The sequence below is a fragment of the Daktulosphaira vitifoliae genome, unplaced genomic scaffold (assembly GCF_025091365.1).
Source record: "Daktulosphaira vitifoliae isolate Bord-2020 unplaced genomic scaffold, ASM2509136v1 Scaffold_4, whole genome shotgun sequence".
Classification (NCBI taxonomy): Eukaryota; Metazoa; Arthropoda; class Insecta; order Hemiptera; family Phylloxeridae; genus Daktulosphaira; species Daktulosphaira vitifoliae.
The window spans coordinates 40,193,780-40,220,663 of record NW_026099575.1 but is presented as its reverse complement, the minus strand read 5'-3'; the positions used below and the strand labels follow the sequence as shown (position 1 = coordinate 40,220,663).

At 25.0% G+C, this 26,884-nt stretch overlaps 3 protein-coding genes across 9 annotated transcripts; 2 read left to right on the top strand and 1 right to left on the bottom strand.

Annotated features, from left to right (window-relative positions):
- Positions 1-397: 397 nt before the first annotated feature.
- Positions 398-9,085, top strand: LOC126906315 (uncharacterized). 2 transcript variants are annotated; one of them, XM_050686862.1, is made up of 2 exons: positions 398-610; positions 8,438-9,085. In XM_050686862.1, the coding sequence occupies exons 1-2, from the start codon at positions 500-502 to the stop codon at positions 8,936-8,938; spliced, it is 612 nt and encodes a 203-aa protein (XP_050542819.1). In that variant the 5' UTR covers positions 398-499; the 3' UTR covers positions 8,939-9,085. The 2 variants fall into 2 exon arrangements, with proteins under 2 accessions (XP_050542819.1, XP_050542820.1); XM_050686863.1 differs by lacking the exon at positions 398-610 and adding an exon at positions 7,728-7,901.
- Positions 2,637-14,120, bottom strand: LOC126906300 (myotubularin-related protein 10-B). Its single transcript, XM_050686828.1, has 12 exons — positions 13,725-14,120; positions 13,513-13,570; positions 12,927-13,063; positions 12,701-12,856; positions 12,507-12,631; positions 11,180-11,314; positions 10,798-11,102; positions 10,582-10,728; positions 9,156-9,328; positions 4,165-4,335; positions 3,884-4,096; positions 2,637-3,060 (listed from the first exon to the last, which is right to left on the bottom strand). Exons 1-12 carry the CDS (start codon positions 13,806-13,808, stop codon positions 2,836-2,838), a joined length of 1,929 nt encoding a protein of 642 aa, XP_050542785.1. The 5' UTR covers positions 13,809-14,120; the 3' UTR covers positions 2,637-2,835.
- Positions 14,121-15,318: 1,198 nt separating this feature from the next.
- Positions 15,319-26,608, top strand: LOC126906313 (uncharacterized). 6 transcript variants are annotated; one of them, XM_050686855.1, is made up of 10 exons: positions 15,319-15,338; positions 15,808-16,016; positions 16,076-16,196; positions 16,346-16,414; positions 17,582-17,620; positions 19,272-19,388; positions 19,453-19,547; positions 21,140-21,213; positions 21,423-21,574; positions 25,846-26,608. In XM_050686855.1, the coding sequence occupies exons 3-10, from the start codon at positions 16,095-16,097 to the stop codon at positions 26,023-26,025; spliced, it is 828 nt and encodes a 275-aa protein (XP_050542812.1). In that variant the 5' UTR covers positions 15,319-15,338; positions 15,808-16,016; positions 16,076-16,094; the 3' UTR covers positions 26,026-26,608. The 6 variants fall into 6 exon arrangements, with proteins under 6 accessions (XP_050542812.1, XP_050542811.1, XP_050542815.1 ...); XM_050686854.1 differs by lacking the exon at positions 15,319-15,338 and adding an exon at positions 15,650-15,743; XM_050686858.1 differs by lacking the exons at positions 15,319-15,338; positions 25,846-26,608 and adding an exon at positions 23,245-23,378 and having other exon boundaries at positions 15,686-16,016.
- The last annotated feature ends 276 nt before the right edge of the window (positions 26,609-26,884 follow it).

The following is a 26,884-nucleotide window of genomic DNA, read 5'->3' as shown; positions in this document are numbered from 1 at the left end:
ATCTTTTGACGTATCGTTGAAAGAAATCCATTCTGTGAGAGCTGAGAAAAAGTGGTAACAGACAAGAAAAAAAAGACATCATAGTAAAACCAATACTTTCTCAGCTTCGCATCGAAGCTAAAACAATTAAATGATAAATTATATAGTTAGTTAAATATTAAATTGATGTCAGTGAATTTTTTAGAACAATTGGTATTTATGTTTAAAATAAATTAAATTGAAGTAAAGTAAATAAAATGTATTCATAGTTATTTATAATGTACAGCATATTTTTAATTGTCAATTAAATTTGATTAATACAAGTATTATTTGAAATGCTTACAATTTAAATATATTTCTGTTTACCATATTTTATATTATTCAAAATTAACTGAACTGTTCTATATAAAGGAAATCAATTTAATAATAAAAACTATATTTCACGTTTACTTGATATTATTGAAATTATATTGCCAGTATTGAACTTTCATTACTGTTGCAGTAATAATCACCATTAAAAATGCGTTTCTATTTTTGTTTTGGAATTTCACTTTGTTTTATTTGTTTAATTATCATACCAAAGTTTTCATTCGGAGTGCCATGCACGGATGGAGAATCTTCTAACAATGAGGTAAAATAAGTATTTAAAGTTAATGTATTATATTATAATATAATACATTCATTTTCAATCTAGCAAATTGATTGCTCTTAAAATAATTATCAAGTTTAAAAAAATATATTTGGGTTTAATTATATATTACATGATTTATCAGCTATTAATTCCTTTTTAGATCATTCCTTATAACTTATAGAAATGTAAACTTATTTTTTAACTGGCTTATTAGTTAATAACGGTAGCACAGTGTAGTCGCGACACAGTGTGGACGTGGCATAGTTGGGACAAGTATAGATGATATCTGACAGTGATTAAAATTACTATCATATAAAACGCTTCGATGCAAATCTGTAGATAGTGTTTAATTTTAAACAATTGATAGATTATTCCAAAAGCTACATTATCATATTTCCTTATTTTATCCTGATTAGTAGTTATTATATTTAAAAGTATAATTTATAAATAAAAATGTATTATAGCAATTAAATAGGTATGAAATTGATATTTAATAATTTAGTATTGTAATTTTTACGGAGAAATTATAAAAAAATATTAAGTAGATATTACTTTTATGGCAAAAATGTAACAAAGTTGGAGGACTTAATGTATTCCTTAAAAAAAAAAAATTTTTTTTGTTACTTATAAATAAATTTATTGGTTTACTAGGAATTTTCATCAAAGACCAAAATATACTTTTCTAAACCCATTTTAGCGCCTATTTTAAATCTACAATTAAACTTTTAAATATTGACTAAATAAAAACAAAATTCTTCTAATTAATATAACAAATATTTATGTTTTTGAGTTGTCCTTATAAATGTACTGTTAATAGTAATTATATAAGTTTCTGATTACATATAAATCTAAAAAAAAACAATTTTCCTCATAAAATTTTCTATTTAATAATATAAATTATAAACTTACAAGTTGAGCTAAAATAGTATTTTTATACTATTTATAGTAAAACATTTTTATATTATAAGTTTTCATAAGAATATACTATAAAGGATCAAAAAAATAAGTTATAAATGATATTTTGAAATGAAATTTCGCATGGATTATTTTTAAAAATTAATAATAATTAATTAATATTAATAATAACTTGATAAAAAATTTTTTTTTATAACATTTTTTCATGTGTAAATACTTGCTTTCTAATTAGTAATAATCTCAAAAATGAGGTAATTGAATTTTTGAACTAGCTTTAATTGACTTTATTTATAATAAATATTAATACCTGTAGTCATAAGCAAATAATAGTTAATATCTTCTGGGAAATGCATTTGCTAATGTTTTTCCATGACCAAGAGGTGAAAATATAAAACTATATGATAATTTTCTCATATTCTAAAATGTAAAATTTTTAGTGGTTCAAAGTTTTTGACTAACATTAAAGAGTATACATTTTTATATAAAAATGACATAAAAGTAATAACTGCTTTATAATTTTTTATCATTTCTCCAAAAATGTACAATACTAAATTATTAAATATCAATCTCATACTATATTTAATTGCTATAATAAATATTTATTCATATATTTTAATTCTAAATCAAAGAACTACTATTCAGGAACAACAAAGGAAATATGAATTATTATTTTAATAGATATTGAATGGCTAGTGTTAAAAGAATAAGACTGTAATCATGTCTTTCGTGAAAATATGAATTTTTGTTTTAGTTTATTTAAGTAGTATTTTTACAACTATCACCTATAAGGGCATCAACTTCATTATTTTAAATGTCAACATACATAATAACTTGTTTATTAATTAGGGGATGAAATATCATTTTTTTATTTACTGTATACAATTTTTCAAGCACAATTTAACATTATTAGTAACCAAGTATATATTAAAACTTTTTCATCAGTTTATTTACAATGAAGTAAATATCACTTAATAAACATAAACATTTAAATATCAATAACTAAAATATAATTAAAGAATAGATCTCATATTATTTATATTACATTATTACATAAATAACAAAATATAAAATATACTGTTATTTTTATTAGTACAAGTAATAATAAAACAACATTAAAATTTGTTTAATCATTTGTGAGGACTTAAATTCAACAATTTTTTTAAATTATAATAATATTTTGAAGTAAATAGATTAAAAATATAAAATTATTTTTATAACTTAGGTAGTTTTACTAGCTAACTATTGTTAAGTCAATAAATTATTATTTGGTAAACAGTAATGTACTTAAATTAGAAATATGATTTTAATGTTTAAATATTGTGTTCTGGTATTTCTACTAATGATGTTTCTATTTGAAAGTCACTAGTATTTAATGATAACGAACTAATTGTTAATGTTGATGGAGGAACTGTGGTGTTTGATCGCCAATGAGTAAACGGAAAAAAAGACCCAATGTTTGGTTGAGTATACAGGTCTAGTAGATCTCCAGAGTTTTTGTTTTGAACTGACATTAATGTTCTAATCATTATATTTTCCTGAGAAAAATTAGATGTCAAAATAAAAAAATAGAATAAAAGGTTTTTTGAAATTTGGAAGAAATACATTTGTACTTGTACACACTACCAAATTTAGGAACCATTATTGCTCATAATTAGTCATAATAATTATAATCAGTCTAATAACAGTTATAATAAAGCGAGTAAAAAAAAAATTAGATTTCATTCATACATAATTTAATCAAGCATTTTTTTAATATGAAATTGAATTTAAAATTATAATTAATTTCATTTAAAAATTTATATTATAAAAAGATTTAAATGAAATAGAAATTAAATTAACATGACATTCTTATTTTAATAATATTGTAACTTGGAGACTTATTGGTTCAAATTTGAAAAATTTAGGAATGTACAACTATTAAAATTCCTATACCAACCATTTTAAATTAAATAAACCATTAATGTTTATAGGCCCCAGCGCCGGCCCCTTATCCTGTTAATCAATCACTGGGTTTACCAAGATTACCAAATTCTTAAAATTAAGTTCAAAATTACTTCAGTTAAAATTGAAAATTGTTAATAAATTAAGAGTACAACAGCATGTATTAATTGAATTTTTTTCTATAGAAAGTTAATGAAATATTATAAGATAGATAAATTTAACTTATTAATAAGATTAAAAATAAAATAGTTAAATAAAGTTTATATAATGTACATATTATTATTATTATATTTATGTACATATTCTTAATTTTAAATGAATAAATTAGATATTTAATTTTGGGTTAATTCAAATCACAAATAATTGTAAATTTATTATATAAATAATATATTAAAATTTTAAGTGTTTTATACTTACCAATGGTTTGCCTCCTTTTGATATTTCTAAAGTTGGTAGAAACCTATAGTAACACTGTGTCCAAACATTAAGACAAGATATCTCGCAGGACACTTTAAGTAATCCACTAAATGATGAATCATAAAAAGGATTGTGAAACTGTATCAAATCTTGATCAATAAATTGTTCTTCCCAGTCCCAAATTGAACGTAACATTAAAGGACTTGCTACATCCTACAATGTTTAAAATAAACTAATTCAATTCAAAATTTAATAGAAATACGTTTAGTTTTAATACTGACAGTCTTCGCATAATACCGATCACGCTCGTTGTCAAATAGAAATGTATCAAAAATAGAAATATGTGATGCATCCCATAATGTGGTCAAGTAAGTTTCGGTGAATTCAAATTTAGTAGGAAATTGTTGTATTAACTGCCACACACAATCCAAAAATAAGAGAAGTAACGGTGACTAAAAAAATAAAAATTTATTAATAAATTATTTTATTATTGTTTTATTATAGATGGACATCGAAAGGTCCTCAAATTGAAATCATTTTTTGTATTATTGTCATATGTGTAACAAGTAGTGTATTTTAAAATTTGATGTTCCGTACTAATAGACTTGTTCTACCATATTTTGAACTTTTATCCCCTAATAAAACAGATCTTCTAGTCAACAAAATGTATGATTTGAGTTAATATAAAAGATTTTTTAAATGTACTTATGAATTGGTATAAGTAAAAATTTTGAATTTTTATGTTACCTTATATTTTATATCTTTATTTTAATCCAAACTGCAAGTGAAATAATTATTGTAAGAATAAAAAAAAATTATTAATAATATTTATTAAAATCTTTAAAAAGTTGCTTTTAATATGATGTGTTTTTTTCTGCAACCTATGTACGTACTTCAAATATTAAGAAATAATATTGTTTAATTATGTACCAAAGAAAACCAATTAGCTCCAATTAAATACATAACGCTCAAAAATTTAAAAAGAATTCCTGTTTTTTTTTCTATGTCTTAAAATATCTATGTTTAATTCAAAATTACGTAAAATTAAATTTTTTTACTAAATTTGAAGTGTTCAAACTTTTTTTTTAATAAATTTCTACGAAATTTTGAATAGATATGAGAAAAATTTACCATTTTCTTAATATACTTTTTTTTTTTTTGAAAATCTAACTAATATCCTAATTAATTACAGGGCGTCTTTAACAAAGTTATTCCACACGTTAGAAATGTTTTCATATCAATTTTTCAAAATTTTCTAGAATAATCTCGTTCTTAAAATATATACTAAATTAAAGCTTTTCTAGTATACTTTTAGATTGAAAAAAAATTGCCCAGCAATTATTATAAATAATCAGTCATCCAAGTCAAAAACCATAAAATGTAAAATGTGTAATTTTTTATTTATAAAATATTTTTTACGTTATTTTTTTTAAAAGTATTAACTCTACACATTAGGGATCGTTCTGGCCTAGTGGGTAGAAACGTATGTTTCAACGCACGGTGTCTCGTGTACATCCCCAGGGTGCCAATGAGATTTTTCTTGTGATTTTCTCATTGGTGGTGTCTGGTCTCGGGTGCAAGATGGCCATTCTACACATCCCGTTCATCTTTGGACTAGCCATGAACTATCTTTGATTCCCTAACATGAGAAAGAAGACCACCACACTTTGTAGCATGCGAAGTTCGAAAAATAGAAGGATTTAACATAAATCATTTATTTTTTTCGTTGAAAAAAAAGTTTCCTTGAGTTTATGGGAAATAATATGCACTGATAACTCAAAAAATCAACTATATGTCAATATACCTAAACACTCAAAATATGCACAATTAAACTTCAAATTTTTATTAATATTTGTAGTTTAATTAACATGTATTCCTGATAAGCAAAAATGAAAACATCTAAATTCATGAACTTATGAGTTTTGCTCATAACTTTCGATTTCAATAATAAATTTTGTTTATTATTTTACAATTTTCTTATAACATCTTGTCATCGAAGCGTTTTATGAAAGTAATGTTAATAACATTAAAATTATAATCAATACTGATATTTACTATGCTGGGTCCTACTATAATAGGTTTTTTGTCACCATAATTTTATTAAGGATATTTTTTTAAATTTTTATTGTAAATGTATCTTTACAACCATAGGAAACGGAAAAAAATTGTTGATATGGAAAAATGTACTCAAGACGAAAAATTTGGTTTTAATAAGAGAAATTATGACATCATTTTTTTAGAATTATTAAATTAACTATAATTTAAATATTTCATATTTAGTATTTAGCTGTTAATAAAAAAAATGTTTTTTTTTTCTAACCGTCGATAGCAATTATAAAAGGCGCTAAAAAGCAGCAAAAAATAAGTGGTTTTTCGCTTAAATAAGTATAAGCTGTGCCTCTAAACTCACTAGCCTGGGCAAGGCATAATGGTTCTATTTTAATACAGATAAAATTAGAGGTAAATGTCATAATCATTTATTTTTAATAAAATTTTGATTAAATGTAAAGAAAAAATTTTGCGAAAGAGTTTAGAATTTTGAAGCTGGAAGGTATTAACTTTACTATGATGTGAATACTCGTTCATTTTAGCTTCGATGCGAAGCTGAGAAGGTATTGGTTTTACTATGATTTGTTTTTTTTTTTGTGTCTGTTACCACTTTTTCTCAGCTCTCACCGAACGGATTTCTTTCAACGATACGTCAAAAGATCACAAATCGTATCTAGTCGAAGACATTACCCACAAAAATTTAAAAAATTTCCCTCGTTCCCCGTAAATGGAGGAAACCTCCAAAAAAATTACAAATTTAAAAATCGCTAATTTTCGAAATTTTTTCAATTTTTTTTACTAAAAACTGCCGTAACTTTTTTAAAAATGAACATATCAATATAATTTTTTTTTATATAGATGCTTGATGTCTTTACTTATCATTTGGTATATTTTTTTATATCTGACCCTTTACCTGCCCACAGGGAGGGATTTAAAATAACAACTTTTTCACAAAAAATTTACTTTTTCAACTGAAATTTTGAAAGTGTTCCGGAAGGTCTGAGACTTTTATATATATCTTAAATTAAAGCTAATGTAATATACTTTAATTAAAAAAAAAAAAAATTGACCTCTAAACTTGTCTTCACGGTAAAAATGGCTATCAAATGCTATTTTTGTGTGAAAATTCTCGATTTTTTTTTTTTACATTTTTAACTTTATAATGGTATAACTTATTGAAAAGTGTATGGATCAACAAAATTTTTTTATGAGATATAATATTTTTTAATAATCCCTTTTTCATTCGACATACTTTATCTTAATCAAGATATTAATAAGAAACTAGCAGATCATGTAGCTTTTGGAATAAAACACCAATTTTTTTAAAATTAAACACAATCTAAAGATTTGCATCGAAGCGTTTATTTTTGATAGTGATTTTAATCACTGTCAGATATCATTATACTTGATCCAACTATACCATGGCATCACTCTGCCACGACCCCTCTGTGCTGGTTTTTTTTTTTTTATGTTTTTACTTTTTCAACATCAAAAGATCATAAATCGTATGTATCTAGTTAAATATATTACCTTTCTCCCTCACTAATTTACGATTGTTAAAATCGTCAAATTTCGATATTTTTTAATCTAAAGGGAGCACAAAAAATTCTTAAATGAATAGCAATTACAAAAACTGACGACTATTTTTTGCTCAAATTAAGAGGAAAAATAAAGTTATTACAAGGAGTATAATATACATATTAACTACTATATAAAATACTAGAGTTCGCTAGATGTGTGATGTAAGGTATTTAAAGATAAAAAATATTTAGATAAGAAACTAAAAACTCATAAAAATGAATAGATTGTTGTAAAACATAGGATTTTCTCTAATAAACATTTTAATTAAAACTAACATTTAGCTTATTTTAACAAGTTTTATTAATAGTTAATTATTTTAAAAAACCATATTATCACAATTAAAATTAATTTCTTGGCAGAATTTTTCCCTATTTTTGGTGTATTTAGTGTAAGTAAAATTACAAAATAACTTTTGTGTTTAAACAAAATCTTCAAAAAAAAAAAAATTATTTATTTACCAAAGGCTATCGTTTTTAAGGACGGATAAATTATTTAAAAAAAAAAAGTAATGCATAATATTTAGCAGATCTTAAGTTATAAGCTTTTTAAAAATATTGTGGACCACCTATATAATTTCATTATTTTTTGAATGTTTAAGTCTACCTTAGCTGCACTAATTTCTTAGGCTAGTCCAATATAAGAACCAATATGTCTTAAATTTACTTGCTGGAATTTTTTTTTACTTGTTTTAACTAAACACTACTATAATAATATTATTATTTCAAAATAATTGTTATAGTTTAGTAATGATTATTATAAATTATTATCATTATTGAGGAATTTTATTAAAAATTATGAAAAATGTTGATAGGTTATCAAACCTAAAATAGCAATAAATAAAGTTTTTTAGATTATTTAAATTGTTTAATCAATTACTATCCATGTTTTACACGATGCTAATAAATGGTTCAATAAATTATGTAGAAAATGGCTGAAAACAAAATAAGCATTATATTTGTAAATTGTATTGGATCAGATATTCATTTATGGAAGAAGAAACCTAATGACATAGATTATGAATGGCAGACATGTATTCAATACGAAGAGCCAGAATATCAAATAGATGAACAATCCGATATAAATTCATTGTGGAAGTTTTATGACCATATAACAAAACGTTATCTACATGGGAATGGTAAAAATATATTTCAATGTGATAAAACTCAGAGTTTTCCAATACGTGTTGAAATTAAAACTCCTTTATATAGTCTGAAAGAACTTTGTATGTATACTGTTGCAACTAGAATTTTAGTCAATAATTGTGAAGATGCAATTGATGACATAGAAATTCCAGAAGAATTGAAAAAAGAACTAAAGTACTATGTAAAACATTTAGAACTAATGTATGAGCAAGATGGGGATTGTTGTATTTATGATTGGACAATACATCATGAGGATAATTACAATGAAAAATTGAATAAATAAGTCTACAAAAGAAAAAATGGTCACCTAAATACCTAAATTAATATTTTTTTTTATAATGAGTATGAATTATTTAAGATTTTTCATTGTAAATATTCTATAATAATTATTGTTATGAAGATTATATTCTTTAATTTTATCCATTAAATGTATATTATAAAATTTACAATATTTTTACATAAAATTTATCAAAGAATTTAATTATTATTTGAACAATTACCTTGATTGAATTTGAATTATTTATATGACCAAGTCTTGTACAAAACTGGTGGCCCATTACAACCCATTCTTTTTGTATTAATGTTTGTAAACCCACAATTGATCGATAATGAGAGTCAATCAACAACTGTGTAAGACTAGAAATAATGCAACAAAGATCGCGTCCTTCACATTCTTGAAAATAAATAATTACAATATCAATAATTAAATAAAAATTATAATTTGTTATATATTGTTCAAAATTATAGACAATATCAAAAGAACATTTAATAGAACCAAAATTGTCATCTTTTAATATTATTTTAAATATTCAACAGCATAGCTTTCAAAAATCAATGTCAACAATTACTAATTTATTAGTTTTTTATTTAGATTTAGTATATAGGCTTATAGTTGTTATCTACACTTATGTAGAGGAGGCATTTAATATGATTAATCATATTGTACTTATATATGAGTTAAGCTTATTTAGTGCTAATAATACATTTTAACCCTGGATTAAATCATACTTAACTGAAAGAAAATTATAGGTAAATATAAACTTTTTCTAGTACAATAATTCTGACTTCTGGTGTTTCTCAGGGAAGACATTTATAGCCATTACTTTTTAATATATCTATGATTTGCATAATGTATGATTAAATTGCAGAAGTTAATTTTTTGCTGATGATCTAAAATTTTATCAAAGTATTGCTAAGTAAATAACTGCATAAAATTATAGATAGACTTAGATTTCGTTTTAGATATAAAAAAAACTATATTTATGCAAATAAAGAAAATTGTATTTAGATCCCAGACAGTGTAATTTTATGGGATAGATTGTAAAAGTATTTTTACAATCATTTAAAACTCTAACCTCTCATTACATTGTCAAAATATACAATAGGTTAAATAAATTTAAAAATTCCAAGCAAAATAATAAAAATCTCTTATATTTCTTTAATTTCCCTGACCATTTTAAAATCCTTTGACTTTTCAAAGTTCTCTAGTCTTGTTACAAGCAAAACAAAACTCAATTTTTCCAAATAAAAATTAAAAGAATTTTAAAGCAATTCAAAGAAAAGTTTTCATAAATAATTTGGGTGCAAGGCCTGCAAAGAGGCATTCATTTCAACCTACTCTCATAAAATAAGTATTTTTTTTTTTAAATTTTTAAAATGGATTTTTTAATAAGATTGAGGTATGAAAATTCCATAAAAATTGGAGAAAATTATTTATATTTATCTATTATAAAATACTCTACTAATAATTGTTATATTTTTTTCTAATTGAACTAGATCTATAGCAACTAAGTTATAAACCTATATAAAGATATGAGTTTTACATATTAATAAATTTGTAATTATTTTTTAAAGGTTTATTCTTATATATGTAAATTTTTTAGTAACAAACTAGCTTATTTTATAATTCACTGAAATTTAGCATACCTTGAACAACAACAGACGTTTTACTATTTAGTGTGCTAGCTATTTCCCAAGCCAAAGTAAGACAATTTGAAACATATTGAAGCCATTTACAGCTCTCTAAATGAGAATAAAAATGATTGTCTTGAACCCAGAATTGTCGGTTACTTTCTAATTCAATAATAAAAATATTCATTATATAATTGTTTAATAATTTTTAAAAATATTATATTTACAAACCAGGAGCACAGAGTTCACGTAATTTATTAAAACTTTGATCAATATCTTTTGGAGAAGGTAAATCTTTTGTTAAGTCTATTACAATAGGTCTCATATGATTAGGATGTGATTTTCTAACCATTTCTAACATAGCATTTTCTTGTGTTCTGTTTGATGGATCTACAACGTCAGCCATTCTACATAATGCAGCTCCATTCATTGAACTCCAACACCATGTAGGTGGTCTCCCATCACGAAAATAACGTACAGCTTTACGTAATTGATTATCTAGAATGGTTGAACCAACAACAAAAAATTGTGGCAAACTGAAATTTTTTTATTTAAATTTAATTCATGTTTTAAAATAAATAATTAATAAAAAATGTATGGATAAATATTTTACTTTTGTGATAGTTGAAAGGTGTTATTAGAAGCATTAATTGTCCAACCAACACATTTTGTACGTAATAGTTCTTTTTCCCAGTCACTTCTATTTCTAAATGAAGGTGTTGTATATTTACTTTGTATACATGGTTCTCTAAAAATATTTATGATTTATAACAAATCCAACAAAATTACATATTTGATTACACAGGTTGAGCATTAAAACTATAAGTAATTTATAGTAGATTAATATAACATACCCCTAATGCATATCAATATTTAACATATGCCTTCATATAAAAATGTACACATTTCACATCACGACATGTGAAATATTTGACATTTTAACAAGACTATGTAAGGCTCTATGTAAATTACACATGCTCAAAATTACTCTATGGACACATCCATGTAATTAATTTACCAACGAAAAAATTGTTTTTGTGCAATCGTTGTATAAACATTCATAATTAAATTTATTGTAAGTTATATAAGCATAAAATATAGTATATAATAGGTAATTTAAACAGATATTCAGTTATTATAATATATATGAGTTGTCCATTTGAAAAAAAAAATTGAAGATACCCTTATAAGAATTAAAGAACGAACATAAAAAATACTTTATGATTGATAAATTGAGAAAAGTATATAATTAGAAAAAAAGTATAAGTGTATATTTATACCAGAGTATGATTTTGTTGAACTGGGCTATATAAGTTTCCTAGTCCTCTTTAGCACAAGCAATAGTTTTTAGAGAAAACATTAAACACGTAACATTTTTGGTCAATATTAAAAGGATCATTATGTATGTGTAAATTATCTTGATATTTTTTTTTATTAACATTCTTCTAAAAGTATCATTTCAATAAAAGCTCAAGCTTCTTCTCTATTTATATGTCTCTATGTTATTATTAACAACATTTTGTATTCATATTAAGTATTTAAATTTAATGATAAAATAACTATCAAAATTAATTAGTTTTAAAACTAAATAAAAAATTGTATTTATTTATATATCTTTGTTTACTGGGTAAACCCACCAAAAAAAAAAACATTTATGTGAAAAATTATACTAATTACTAGAGATGAGAATTTTCAAATATTTTAAACTATCGATTAACTATTTGAATTGTTTTTATATACCGAATAGTTTATTTTTAGGATTAATTGTTTTTAAAACTATTCGAATATATTGTGTAACTATCAAATATTTTTTTAATGACAATCGAATAGTTTGATAGTTACCATTCGATAATTCCCATCACTACTAATAATTATACTAAAAAAATACTATCACCTAGAACAAGTTTAGGGGATAGTTTTTTTTTAATAAATATTAATACCTGTAGTCATAAGCAAATAATAGCTGATGTCTTCTGGGAAATGCATGGTGTAACAATGCATTTGCTAATGTTTTTCCATGGCCAAGAGGTGAAAATTTAAAGCTATATGATAATGTTCTCATGTTCTAAAATAAAAAAATTTTATTGGTTTAAAATTTTTGAGTGACATTTAAGTGTATAAATATATAAAATACCTTGCACAGTATATGTAACCCTTTTACTTTATCATTAAAACGATGTCCAGGCATCAGTCTTTTTCTTTTATCACCTGTCAACATGTAAATAATATCTATGTTGGATAAACAAACATCATAGTGCCCCAATAATACATTTTCTTGATACTTTATGTCCTAATGTAATGAAGTAAATAATTTTAATGTTAAAAAAATAGTTATTCAAAGAATCAATAATAATACTTACCTCTAGTTGTTTTTCTTGTGATGTCACAAACGATAGCCTAAAGTTAGTGACAAATAAAACACCCGATTGTCCACTTTTATTTTCATTTACTGGTGTAAATAATAATACATTTTGTGCTTCAGCAATTATCATTTCACCTTAAAAGTAAAAAATTAAAAAACCCTAACCAGGTATGTAAAAACAAGTGCAGCTTAATAAATAAAAACATTGTAGGAATAATTTAAGACAGGATATAGAGCATTACCAGACAATACTCAAGAATCTGAGTTTATTGGAATTTTTAATTAGGTTTTGGCTTTCCAATATAACCCTGTCTTGTCATAACTGTACATAATAGGGTTCAAATTATCAAGGTTTCATAGTATACATTTTTTTTACTGTACTTTACTGTACTTTTAACATTATTAAAAACAGAAGCTACCACAATGTAAAATGTTATTGAAATGTGTAATAATAAAAAAAACAAAGTTTTTTTATTTAACTGTTCACTCATGATAAAATATAGATATTACTAACAATGCTATTTAACCGTTGTTTTAATATTAATCATTCTTTATTCAAACATTTTGTATATCTAAAATATTACCTGGATGGAGTTTTGGGGAAAGTTCATATTCTATAAATGATGTTTCACAACTAGAACTCTAAAAAAAAAAAAAAAAAAAATAGTATATACAAATAGAAAAATGGATAAAATGAATAAATAAAATGGATTACAATTTATAATTTTCAATCACCATGAAAAATTTATCTATTTAAGAATTTTTTTACCTATAATAAACAAAAAAATTAATTTACCTTTTCATCGTCATCTAAACCAATATAGCTTATAAAGCTATTTGTTAGTCTTTTTTCATTCATTCTTAAGGTCACCTCAAACATCACAGTATTAATTAGACATATTTTAATAAAAGTTATTGAAAAATAAAAACACTATAAATAAAAAAATTCTTCAATTTATAGAACATTTTAAGAGTAATTCGATAACAATATTAAAACTAAGAAATAATTGCACACTAGGTTAATGTTACATCTCAATAAAATATGCTATAATTCAACTCAATACGAGCTTTTATCAACAACCGTAAGAATAATTAGCATTTCAATAAAATTTTTTGTCATAAGACGATGTGTAATAATTTCATTTCATAATTGAATAACTTTAAGTTCAAGATATCATAGTTTCATATTATCTATCCTGTTATCACAATTTATTGAATTGAAATGAGAGTATTTTTGAAGGGAAAACACTTTTGCCATAAACTGATAATGTTCCGACATTTACATACTTCAACATTTGATAAAGTAGTAATTGTTCCGAACATCTAGTATTCCGACCATCTGATACCATAGGTTACTATAACCACGATTTTACTCCATTTAATAAAAAATAAAACGTGATAAAACTTGGACATTATCGATAGTCAACAATTTTTTTTTATTTTACACAAATTTTTATTGAATATTGACTATCTATGTTGTAAGATATAATAAGAAAATAGCTAAATCGTAAAGCTTTTTTTTGGCTTTGTGTTTATGTGTTGCTTTTGTTTTAAGATGATTCTCGTTTGAGTCACTGAGCTTTGGTGAAATCTAATCAAGATTGATTAATCTCGATTAGGGGACAGTATCGATCTGGAACCTTGGAAGTTGTGATTTAATGCGGGCCCCCTGAGCCCGCATGTATCAACAATAATTTACAATTCATTACGTATAATTAGTATAGTAATTTTTATTACATTTTGTCATCATTAAATTATCAAATCGATTTTCAAATAAATACAAACTTAAGTAATTTATAAAATGAAATCTGGTATTGTCACGAATTAGTTCATTTAAAAATTGTAGTCCTAAAATGTATATACACAAAAGCAATTACATAGGGAAACTAAGCGGCCTCAAGTTTGAAGTCTACTTTAGATAATTTTATTAATCGATATCGCAAAGTATCGATTACGGAGTAATTATCGCCGTAGTAAAATCGAAATTTCTATAACCAGGTATTTGCAGTAATTGTCTGAGTAGATGTATTCGTCGAATTTTTTTACAGTATCGGAACATTATCAGTTCGTGGCTATGTCCACAACCCATTTTTAAAGCACCATGTGTCATGTTTAAAATTTAAAACCGTAGTAATAATCTAAAAATATAGTTTAAAAAAACTAAAAAAACACGCTTTAAAAGCGTGTTTTATGTTATGATAGTAGTTACTATCAATATCATGGTTGTAACGGGAAATCAGGGTTCGATTCCGAGGAGGGAGTCTGAAAAACGTCTACCACATACAAGGAAAGCAGCAGGCGCTTAAATTACCCACTCCCGGAACATGGAGGTAGTGACGAAAAATGACGATACTGGATTCATCCTTTGTAATCGGAATGAATGAATTCTATATCTCTAAATAAGAATAAAGTGTGTTAATATATATTTTTAATAGTAATTAGAATATATATATACATGTAGAGCGACTTAAGTACGTAAACGTATCATGGACTAGGTATAGCCGTTTTGTGGGCGGGCGGGTCGGACTAACGTTATACCTGAGGTATAAACGGCGGTAGGAATATATACGTAAGCTGTATGCACACGGATGATAATGGTCAGTCAAAATAAAAATTTGTTTATATATATAATATTGATGACACGCACGCGTGTACGGGTACGATAATCAAAAATAAATTTATACAGGAATAGTATTGCCGGCGTTTAATGAGCTAGGCGTGGGGTGGGGTGAATGCGTTATGACAGTCTAGTCTAGACGACGGAGTATGCGATAACGCGTGGCGTTTGGAAAGTTACATACATACATACATACTGGTGAAACTAATATAAGCGTGTTAAAAAGAAAAGAAAACCATTAGCTTTTGTATTTCATTTTCAGGCTTCAGTTGCAGTGAAATACAATATTGGAATAAATAATTTCTTGTAATAATATTGTTAACGAGAGTCGAGATAACGAAAACAGTGACAATATTTTTCAATGTTGATTAGATATACGTTTATTTCCATTAAGAAATTATTAATATACTGTTGAAAAGTAAACAAGAGTAAAAATATATTTTTTTAAATTTTTATTATACGGTAATCTAGGTATAATCAAATTTTTATTAATTATGATTATATACATTAATTTTTATATTATTTTGTAGATCATTTGATTTAGATAAAATGTCGAATGATTCTGTAACATTTCATGTACGTTGTGAAAAATTGCAACATGTTATGAAAATAAATACTCCAGAAAATATTTTTGACTTCATAGAAATAATGGTAATAAGTATTAGTATATATATATATAAAATTTCTTCTCACAATGATAATATATTACGAGCAAATACAATTGCTATAATTAATGTAATTAATAATATTGCAATTTAATAGAACAGAGACCTAAATTTTATTTTTGTTTATTTTACTAGAAATTGAAACTAAATGTTGAAGAAAATGATGATATAGTTATTTTATGTCCAACAACTGAAGGAAAGATGGTAATTTATAGAATAAATTATAGAGGGCACTTTTAATTAATTCAAGCATTTTTTAGTTATTTATATATTTACTACACAACTAAAACTCTTTTCAACAGTATGGAATAATGGAAAAATAAATTTGAGTTGTATTTTGAATACGATTTTAAAAAACATTCAAATAATTCTTGTCACTGGAATAATTTTATATTTGATAAAGCAATATAAATTATAAAGTTTAAAAGGGTTAAAATTCTCTTACCATTAATATTAATTGTTGATTATTTTTTGCTTATATTATTATGATCATTAATTTTATAGAAATCCGTCAAGTGGTTTTATACAAATGATTTTATGGGTACATTTTAATTTTATTTATACTAAAATTCAATAAATTAATATTTGAACAATTTTAATTCAAATTGTTTACTATTCTACTTATAAATTAATAGTATAAAGACGCCAGACGCTTCTCTCCACGTCAACCACCCACACTTAATTCTGTGTCTTACATCCTCGTCAATACCACCACTATTTTGCACAACTGACCCTAATTACTTAAAACTCTCCACCTCTTCAATCATGTCCTCGCCTATTGTCACTGACCTCCTCATTTCACCTACCTCATGTTCTCCTTTGTCAAACTCGTACTCTATATACTCTGTCTTACTTCTACTTATTCTTAAACCCTTTTCTTCAAGAGCTGATCTCCACACCTCTAGCCTTTGATTAATTGCCTCCCTATTTTCTCCTATTAACACTATATCGTCAGCAAACAACATGCACCACGGCACTCTCCTTGTATTTCTCTAGTAATTTCATCCATCACTATAGATAATAAGTAAGGGCTTAAAGCAGAACCCTGATGCACTTCTACTCTTACCCGAATACCTTCTGTTACTCCTCCCACACTTTTTACCCTGGTACAAGTGCCATCATATATATCCTCTATTATATTAATATACCTTTTTGGGACTCCTTTTCTCATTAATGCCCATTTTAGAACCTCTCTCGGTACTCTATCATACGCTTTCTCCAAATCTATAAATACCATACAAAAAATCTTTGTACTAGGGTAAAAAGTTCGAGAGGAGTAACAGAAGGTTTTCGGGTAAGAGTAGGAGTGAATCAGGGTTCTGCTTTAAGCCCTTTAATTATTAAAAATATAAAAAATTTTATTTTTTTTAGATGGAGTTAAAGACCAATGCAGATATAGAATTTTTAAAAGTAAGAGTTGATTTTATTGTTAGAAAAACATTTAAAAAATGTAAAGAAATTAATGCATTAAAAAGAGTAAAACAATAGAAACTATTACGTAAGTTTCAATGGTATACTTTTCTAACTTCCCTGAAGCAATGCCTCACGGAAGTTTCAGGGAGGCCAACATAATGATGACCGTAAAGAAAAAACAGACTTTTCTGATTCCTTTTAGTTATAAAAGTGGACAAGAACTGCCTATGTATTGAGACCCGTAGGACCATTGTGTGTAATTCTCTGACTCATAAAAATCTTATTTTATAGTTAAAATGTGGCTGTGCCTCTTTTATATGTTTTAATCTATCTAGTGATTATTTGATCTTTTCTGAGCTTTGAGCTAAATGTTATCATATTCTAAATTAGATTACCAGGCATATATAAGTCATACTAAAAAAATGCTCTCTCTTAATTTGCAAACTTCTAGAAATATGATAAAGATCTAAATCAATGTACATCTATCATTTCTTCTGTTAAGTATAATAATGTAACTGCTGATTTTCCATCTGACTGCTCAACTTTTTTCTAGCTACTTTTCCTCTGTTTATAACTCACTCTTTCTCCTCCATTTTTTCCTGAAATGTGTAAATTTTATTTTTATAACCTTCAAATTCTTTTTCTCTTGAAAATGTCAAATTTGCTATTAGTTCCCTAAAAATAATTTTTCTAATGGTCCTGATAACATTTCAATGTGTCATACTATTACTGTCTATCAATTGTATATCCCCTTTTTCTACTCTTTAGATATTCCCTTATTAAGTTATTGTTGCTGAATTGTAGAAGGTTTAATCTGTTATACCTGTTTTAAAATTTGGTAGTCTTTCAATTGTCTCATATTATTAGCCTGTTTCCATTGTTTCTCATATAGTTAAATTATTTGAATCTTTAATTTATTTTAATATCAAAAAAAGTCTCAATCATATAATTATTCAGATCAGCATAACTTTTGTCCTGGTAAGTCTACCATAACTAGTAGTCTCTCATTCACATGAGCATGTGTTGATCATAGCCTTTCTTATTTCTGACCTTAAACTATTTGGTCTAAATAACCACTTACTTTTCTGGCTTTAGTCTTACCATTGATCTAGGAAACAAAATGTTACTGTCAAAGCTGCATTTTCCATAATTATACAAATTTCCTCAAGTGTCCTACAAGATGGATATCTTAGTTTTAGTTATTAAAAGGGTAAGCATAGTCACTGCCCATGTACTTAAACTTTATAATTATAATTCATCATGAAATGTCTCACTACTATCATGGTTCATCATTAGATGCATCTTTACTAGCAATAAACTTTTATATTATTCAATGGTCTTTTATGAAGACTTGTTGTTTTCACCCTTATTCTTACAGGTTTTCCTTAATTGGATTCCTAATTTTCACTAGATTATCATTTCTTATAGTATATCCATTCCGTTCTCACAAACCCAACCAAGTCTTTCACTTGGTAAAGTGGTTTGAGGGGCCTTTTTTCTGTTGATAAACAGGTATACCCTTGCCTATCAGTCCCAAAAATTGGAAATGGCGGACTGTATAATTAATGATGCGTGTTTTCTTCCTAATTGATTACACTAAGCATTTAGAGACTTTTCTTGCTTATTAATTTAATTTAATTTTTTGTAGAAAAATAAACTATGCTATAATGCCATAAGCAAAGAAATTTATTGCAATGTTGAACTTGTAATTATTGTCATTAAAAATGAACAGCAAATTCAGGATGATCCAATTGTCCAAATGAAAGTAATATAAAAGTTTAAAATTAAAGCTTGTATTCAATAAATAAAATTAAATACCATTCACTAAGGTTTTGACAAATAAAGTTGACCAATTATCTATCCAAATTAACAAACTATCTGATTCTCTTTCTGAAAATTCATCAAACATCATGAAAATTTTAGGGTAAGAATATTTTTTTAAAAAGAATTTTCTTAAAATATCATTATAATATTAGTTTATATAAGAATCACCATAAAATTCAAATAAAATAATAAGTGGTCAATATAATAGACATGTATTCAACATGTATAAACATGGTAAAAAGACATCCAAAATAAAAATTATATTTTTTCATGAAACAATTTAATCCAGGAATATACTTCCTACTGGAGTGTCTTTTTATTACACCCTCTCTGGGTTCATGCCAACAATATACAAGTTTACTATAAAAGATAATACTTGTTTTAAAAATCTTTAACTTTAAGGCTGCTTCTATGGAGATACTTGGTATATGTACATGATGATGTACATCATCGTATCTTTTTTTTATTATTTACATTAAACTTTTGATAATGAATGACCTATTTTTTTAGGTACTTTTTATCAAAAAAAATATATTTCTTTCCATAAAAAATTCCTGGTTGGGTGCCACTGCTTAAAATGAGTAGGGAAACATGCTCTAGTTTAAGCTTGTACCCATAAAGTTTATGGGACTACATTACTACTCATTACTAAATTATATTAAGGAATAATAAATACATATCACAGCAGTCATGCAAAATGATCAATATTATCATCAAAAAAGTGTGAGATAAGATAAAAATTTGTTATGCTGCTAATTAGGAGTTGAGACTAAATGCCTGTCAACAGTATTTTAAGGGCCATAGGGGGAAATCTGGTTAGGCTATATCTACCTTAGGAATGAGGTTTCCTATTTAGTTTATATTTCCTTAGATGAATTACCAAGAGTCTCACTACAATATATATAACACTCTTGGTTAGCAATGATATAAATATTTATTCAGTAAAAAAATATTAAATAAACAATACAACCTGCTGAGCACCTAGAGATCATAATAATTCAACAGGAAGTGACATGCACATTTTTTTGGTGATAGCTAATTTAAGTTAAATATAATACAAAAGAGTAATGGTCGTGAAGATGGTAAAAAGAAGTCAACAAGTACATTATTAGTAACATTAGTATTATGGCACGGTGGCTGTGAATTCCAAAAGTGTTTATGTGTGCAGTCTGTTCTCCTCTAGTAATACTTGTATCACAGTATCAATGCTATAAGTCTAGTCGACGGTAAAATGATGTGAGATATGATCACATATATGTGATCGTATCAAATTCAATTTAATATTGTTCATCACTCTGTACAAAATAACAGCAATTTTCTATTTAAAATAGTAGCAAATATGTTTTCATTTTCATTTATACATTTTGTGATTTAAGATAGAAAATGGTATCCTTTGTTATTTTTTTAAAATTGCATCATCATCATTAAAGCTAACTTCAAAGACAACTAATTCCGTAGTATTCTATGTATAAATTTGTTAAACATTTATACGACATATAACGTTTACTGCATCTATTTTTTTTATATTACTCTTTTTAATATACGAATCTTAGAATATATTTAGCATTCAATCAATGAAAAACAAATTATATCAATAATAACTTAAAATATAGTCATTACATATGATTCAAATCATCAACTTATATATTTAACGTGACTAAAATGAGAGATTAAAATATTATTTTGTTATAGATCAATTGTATCTGAAAATTATCATATCAATAAAGATTTTCAAGACATATCTTCTGCTTCTATCAAACCTTTAGGTAATAAACCATGAACATAATTAGTGGGGGTGTTGCTGCATCTCTCAGCTCTAAATAAGCACCCGTATCCAAGTTAACTAAAATTTTGTGAAAATACCTTTCTCTTATTTTATAAAAGATTTTTTTCTTTGTGGTTGACAATAAACATAAATAATAAACAATGTAATATTTGTTAATATAATATTTATTGTTTTATTATTATAATAAAGATAAAGGGAATGATTTGTCTAATATACCCAGCAATAATGAAGAAACTAACACAGGATCACGTAAAAAAAAACCAGCAAAGAAAGATAAAAATAAGAACCCATCCAATATGCCAAATTCACCTGCTATTACAAGCCAAATTTCTATCACAAAGGTACAATTTAATAATAATATCAATTGATATATAACACACAAATAGACAGGGGGTGGAATAGATCTAACTGACAACTTTTTTAACTTATGACTAAATAATTATTTTTCTGTAATTTTATTTTTAATGATTTTTGCATCTATAGACTGTTAAAAACATATTTTTTTAATATTTAGTTTAATAATAATAAAAAATTAAATAGCAGTTTTTTAAAACTTTTCTTACAAAAAAATTGATAGGTCGATAACAACCTTAGAACAATTAGTTATTGACTTACAAACATTTTAATACATACAGTGGTTATGTAGTGTGGTGAGTACAACTCATAATAATATATATTTATAATACATTTTTCTCACATGCTACATAACCATTCTATGTATTAAAATGCTTGTAACTCAAAAAGTATTTGATTTAAAATTGTTATTGATACATTAATCATTTTTGTAAAGGACATTTTAAAAACTTAATTTTGAAATTAGAATAATTGTTTTTTTTTTTTTTATGGAAAACTGAGAAGGTATTGCTTTTATGATGTATGTTCATTTTTTTATGTCTGTCCATGACAACTCTTAGATCTCAAACGAATAGATGAATCAATTGTCACCATAATTTGAAAAATACATCTCAATTTCAAAAGAAAAAACTGCAAAATATTTATAACCAACTCTAAAATATTTTTTTTAATTTAAATTTTTTTGTAAAGAGGGGGATTAATAATAGTAATTATCTCCCTTCTAGGTGAATAAACTGCTTGAACTAATACATAAGTATAAATAATTACAATAAAATATTATAACAAAAAACAGTGATTTTCTNAACGTATAAATATTATTTAAAAAAAAAATCAACTAAAAATATTAACTGGATCAAAAGTTATTTAAGTTGTCAGTGAGTGGTGGGCCACCCTGTATTATGTAACATTAGCTTTAATTTAACATTTCTTTGAAGCTTGGAGTATTTCTGAGACATTTTCAAAAACTAAACTGAGAGTTTAATTTTCTTGCAAAAGTTGCTATTTTGAATCTTCTCCTGTAGGTAGGTGAAGTGTCAGATTTTTGACAAATTTATACCAAACAAAAAAGAAATAGTTATGATATTTATAAAAAGAATGTTATTCTTCATAATTCATAATTCTTTATAATTCATCAATTTTTCAAAAAGTTATGACAGTTTTAAGTTATAGAAGTTTAAAAATATTGAACAATTTCTGAATGAGGGAAATTATTCTACTTATACCTCCTCAGTGTCCCATCAAAGCTAGTATTCTTAATTTAATGGAATTTTATTAAGTAAGAATAAATCACTTTTAAATTTTAAAACCTTTATTTTATTTTTTTTTCTCTACATTTTTTTATTTAAATGAACTAATTAACAACTTGCGTCCATGCTAAATTTAAAAACTAGGAATTTAAATTAGTCTTAGCCCAATAGAGCTTATCTTGTAAAAATAGTTGAAAAAATCATTATCTTAATTCTAAATTTATATTTCATAAGTTAATTAAATATGTATGTTACCATTTAAAAAAATAAAGTTGACACACCTATATGTTTCAAGAGAAGATTTTAAAAAGTACTTTATAGTAGTTTATTTAGTGGTTTTTGATAAATCGATTACTCTCTATATATATATTAGGGTGGTCCTTAGTTATAGAAGAAAAAATTTTTTTTAGGAAATTCAGAGTAATGGGCTCAAAATTTCGTTAGGTTCACTGAAAAAATGAAACTGGTAAAATCTGAGTACAATAAGTCAACCCCATCACGTGCCTCAAAGGGGTTGAAGTTCTTCAAAAATGAGGTAGATTTTCTTTTTTTGAGTGTACGCTTATTATTTTTGAAAATTCGCCAAAAACACAAAGAACAATTTTTATAGAACTAAATGTGAACAAAAAATAAGGTATTATATTATTTTTTTGTAAAATTAATATTTTTCGTAAAAATAAGACAAATCAGTTTCACTTATTTTTTTTTTAAAAATGACATAGTTTTCAGTTATACTTTTCCAGTGTCTTAAATTTTAATTGTACGCAGAAATTGTACAGAAGTAATATTAATCACTGTGATATCATCTATAAAAAACGTTATTTGAGTTTTTTTTGAATTATGAATCCTTTCCAAATAAAAATTTAAAACAACTACGAAAACGTGTTTTTTTTTTAAATTTTTTTTGCATGTATGTTTTTTTGTTCATAAACGAACAAATTTTCTTAGTATATTAAATAAAAAAAAAAAAAAACAACAAACACAATAAAATAATAATTGTAATAGATGAGTGTTTAATATTTTGGAGAAAAGCGCGTATTCCTACACAGTATTCTTCAGACTGTGTTATTAAATTAAAAATATTTTATGAGAAATAGAGAAAGTTGGATAAAAATAAATCTAGAAAAACAGAAACACAAGAACAACATTACAATATTTTTTCTGAAGAATTAGACAACTTCTTTGACATTTCTCATATCGAAGCTCTGAATATGATCAGTATTGAAGAAGAGAAACAGTTTTTATTGTCACAACTTAAAAAAGGATGCCCAGGGGCATGTTTGGTATTGATATGAAGTTAACAGATATTGAAAAACGTAAAATTACTCGACAAGAAGAAGAAGATGATCGAAAAAAAAAAGAGAAGTTAGAAATCGCAAATTGTACAGGTAATTATTAAATATTACACAATAATTTCTGTACATTATAAGTAAGCAGTTTTTATATACCGAAGTATTTTATTATTTTGCCAAAACTCAATATTATAGCAGCTCTAGCTCGGAGGACGAAGATATTGATATGGATGAAAACGTTGAAGAAATGAGTCAATTACCTGGGCCTTCAAAAGAAGTAAATGCACTAGAAGATATATGTTGTTTTGTGGTTGAATGTTATATTAAAATGTGGTTTTCAGCTGCGAACATTATAACAGCTCCTATAAATGATTTAATGTTATTAAAAAAGTTATTAAACTACAGTAATAATAAACTAGGAGAAGTAGCTATAAAAAAATGTATAAACCATTTATGGTATTTAAATGATAAGTGTGCTGTGTTTTCTTTATTTGACGAACGACTTGACATTAATACTAAGCAGCGAATGACAAAAAAAATATTAAAAGTTTATGAACAGAGCACGAATGAAGAACCAGAAGAAAATGAAGATTCAAATAAAAAATTAATTTTAAAATATGAAGATTTATCAGATTTTCTAGAAAAAGATCTTCTTTTTTCGTTGCTCAGCAACAATTCATGGAAAGTATTCGAGTGATTTAAATTAAAATTCAAGTTTTTGTATGAAGATCCTACCACATGGGAAATAAATAATGAATACAATAACGCCAAAGAAATATTATCCTCCATAAAAATAGTAAACGACAGAATTCAACGACAAATTTACAAGGGATGAAAATCAAAAGCAATTTATATTACAAGTATGAAATTATATAATAATACTGCAAAATTTTAAATTTTAAATTACTATATTTGTATTATAACCTTTACTTTGGACTATTTTAGGTGGTTCAACAATATCGCCAGCTGTATCCCAGTTGTAGCCAAGAAATTTTGAATAAAAAATATTCAAATTGGAAAAACTAATATTGTGATAAACAAGTATTATTTTATTGTGTTTGTTGTTTTTTTCTTTTTTATTTAATATACTAAGAAAATTTGTTCGTTTATGAACAAAAAAACATACATGCAAAAAAAATTTAAAAAAAAAACACGTTTTCGTAGTTGTTTTAAATTTTTATTTGGAAAGGATTCATAATTCAAAAAAAACTCAAATAACGTTTTTTATAGATGATATCACAGTGATTAATATTACTTCTGTACAATTTCTGCGTACAATTAAAATTTAAGACACTGGAAAAGTATAACTGAAAACTATGTCATTTTTAAAAAAAAAATAAGTGAAACTGATTTGTCTTATTTTTACGAAAAATATTAATTTTACAAAAAAATAATATAATACCTTATTTTTTGTTCACATTTAGTTCTATAAAAATTGTTCTTTGTGTTTTTGGCGAAACTTCAAAAATAATAAGCGTACACTCAAAAAAAGAAAATCCACCTCATTTTTGAAGAACTTCAACCCCTTTGAGGCACGTGATGGGGTTGACTTATTGTACTCAGATTTTACCAGTTTCATTTTTTCAGTGAACCTAACGAAATTTTGAGCCCATTACTCTGAATTTCTGAAGTTGAAAAATAAGGACCACCCTAATATATATATATATATATATATATATTTGTATAAGTATAATCAATTAATCATTTATTATGTTTTAGGATTCCCTTTTAACTGAAAACTCCTTGCAAAATAAATCTTCAACTAATGAATTGGATAATCCTTTAAAAAAACTTACTGAACAAGGATTTACTAACACTATTCAAAATATTATCGTACTTAAAAGGTTCAATAATAATTATGAAGAGGCATTGAAATATTTAAGGTCTAATAAATCATAAAAATAACCATTACATCATTGAATATTATCAAAATAGTTTACTATGACAATACTTTTTTTATAATTAAACTTTTTTATTTTAAAATCAACAACAAATTTTTAAAATAATAAATTGATAAAAAATATTGTATAAAAAAATGTTTTTTACTTTTTTTTTTAAGTTCAAATGTTAGCATTATTTTAATTTTAATTAGTATTTATTTGAATATTATGAAATTTATATTTAACTTTAAAAAAAAATATTATTGATTGTTGTAATCAATAATACTAATATAATAATATTATAAAATATATAATATATAATATATAGCTCTTTTTTATATCTTATAGTGAAAATCGAAAATTTAAGTCTTCGAGTTGCAAAAAAATGTATGTTAAGACTTAATATTTTTCTTAATTTTAAGTTATAAGCAAAAGTAAAATTGAAAAAAATATTTTGTTTGAATATGGTGTTGCAACATCTTACCCTGATATATAATAGAAGTTATAAAATTATTGTTATGATGTATAAAAATAGCTTAAGGATCCATTGTAAAATATTTTAGCACATTAGAGGCTAATTAAACCGACAATTATAATTCTTTTATTTTTAAAATACTCTGATTTAAATTTACTCAATTTAAACTATTATAAAATCTTTGAATCTTGTAAAGGTAGTTATTTTCTCAAAAAATAGGTATGTTTGACCACAGAAAGACTTCAAACTATAAATTATTATAAAAATATAGGCTCTTTAACCTCAAATTTTCATAGTATTGTTAAAAAAATAGTGGTACGTGGCATGATAGACAATAGTATAGATTGAAGTTTGACAGTCATTGACTCGCCATCATAAAACACTTCGATGCTAATATGGACTT

What these genes read in the sequence shown, in the direction of transcription:
- LOC126906300 (XM_050686828.1), bottom strand. Translation starts at nt 13,808, where the DNA reads ATGTTTGAGGTGACCTTAAGAATGAATGAAAAAAGACTAACAAATAGC. An exon ending in ACCTTTCAACTATCACAAAA is followed by an intron (nt 11,103 to 11,179) that starts GTAAAATATTTA and finishes AAAAAATTTCAG; the next exon opens with TTTGCCACAATTTTTTGTTG. An exon ending in CAAAAGGAGGCAAACCATTG is followed by an intron (nt 3,061 to 3,883) that starts GTAAGTATAAAA and finishes AATTTTTCTCAG; the next exon opens with GAAAATATAATGATTAGAAC.
- LOC126906315 (XM_050686862.1), top strand. Translation starts at nt 500, where the DNA reads ATGCGTTTCTATTTTTGTTTTGGAATTTCACTTTGTTTTATTTGTTTA. An exon ending in GAGAATCTTCTAACAATGAG is followed by an intron (nt 611 to 8,437) that starts GTAAAATAAGTA and finishes TAAATTATGTAG; the next exon opens with AAAATGGCTGAAAACAAAAT.
- LOC126906313 (XM_050686855.1), top strand. Translation starts at nt 16,095, where the DNA reads ATGTCGAATGATTCTGTAACATTTCATGTACGTTGTGAAAAATTGCAA. An exon ending in CAGATATAGAATTTTTAAAA is followed by an intron (nt 17,621 to 19,271) that starts GTAAGAGTTGAT and finishes AATTTTTTGTAG; the next exon opens with AAAAATAAACTATGCTATAA. An exon ending in ATCCAATTGTCCAAATGAAA is followed by an intron (nt 19,389 to 19,452) that starts GTAATATAAAAG and finishes CCATTCACTAAG; the next exon opens with GTTTTGACAAATAAAGTTGA.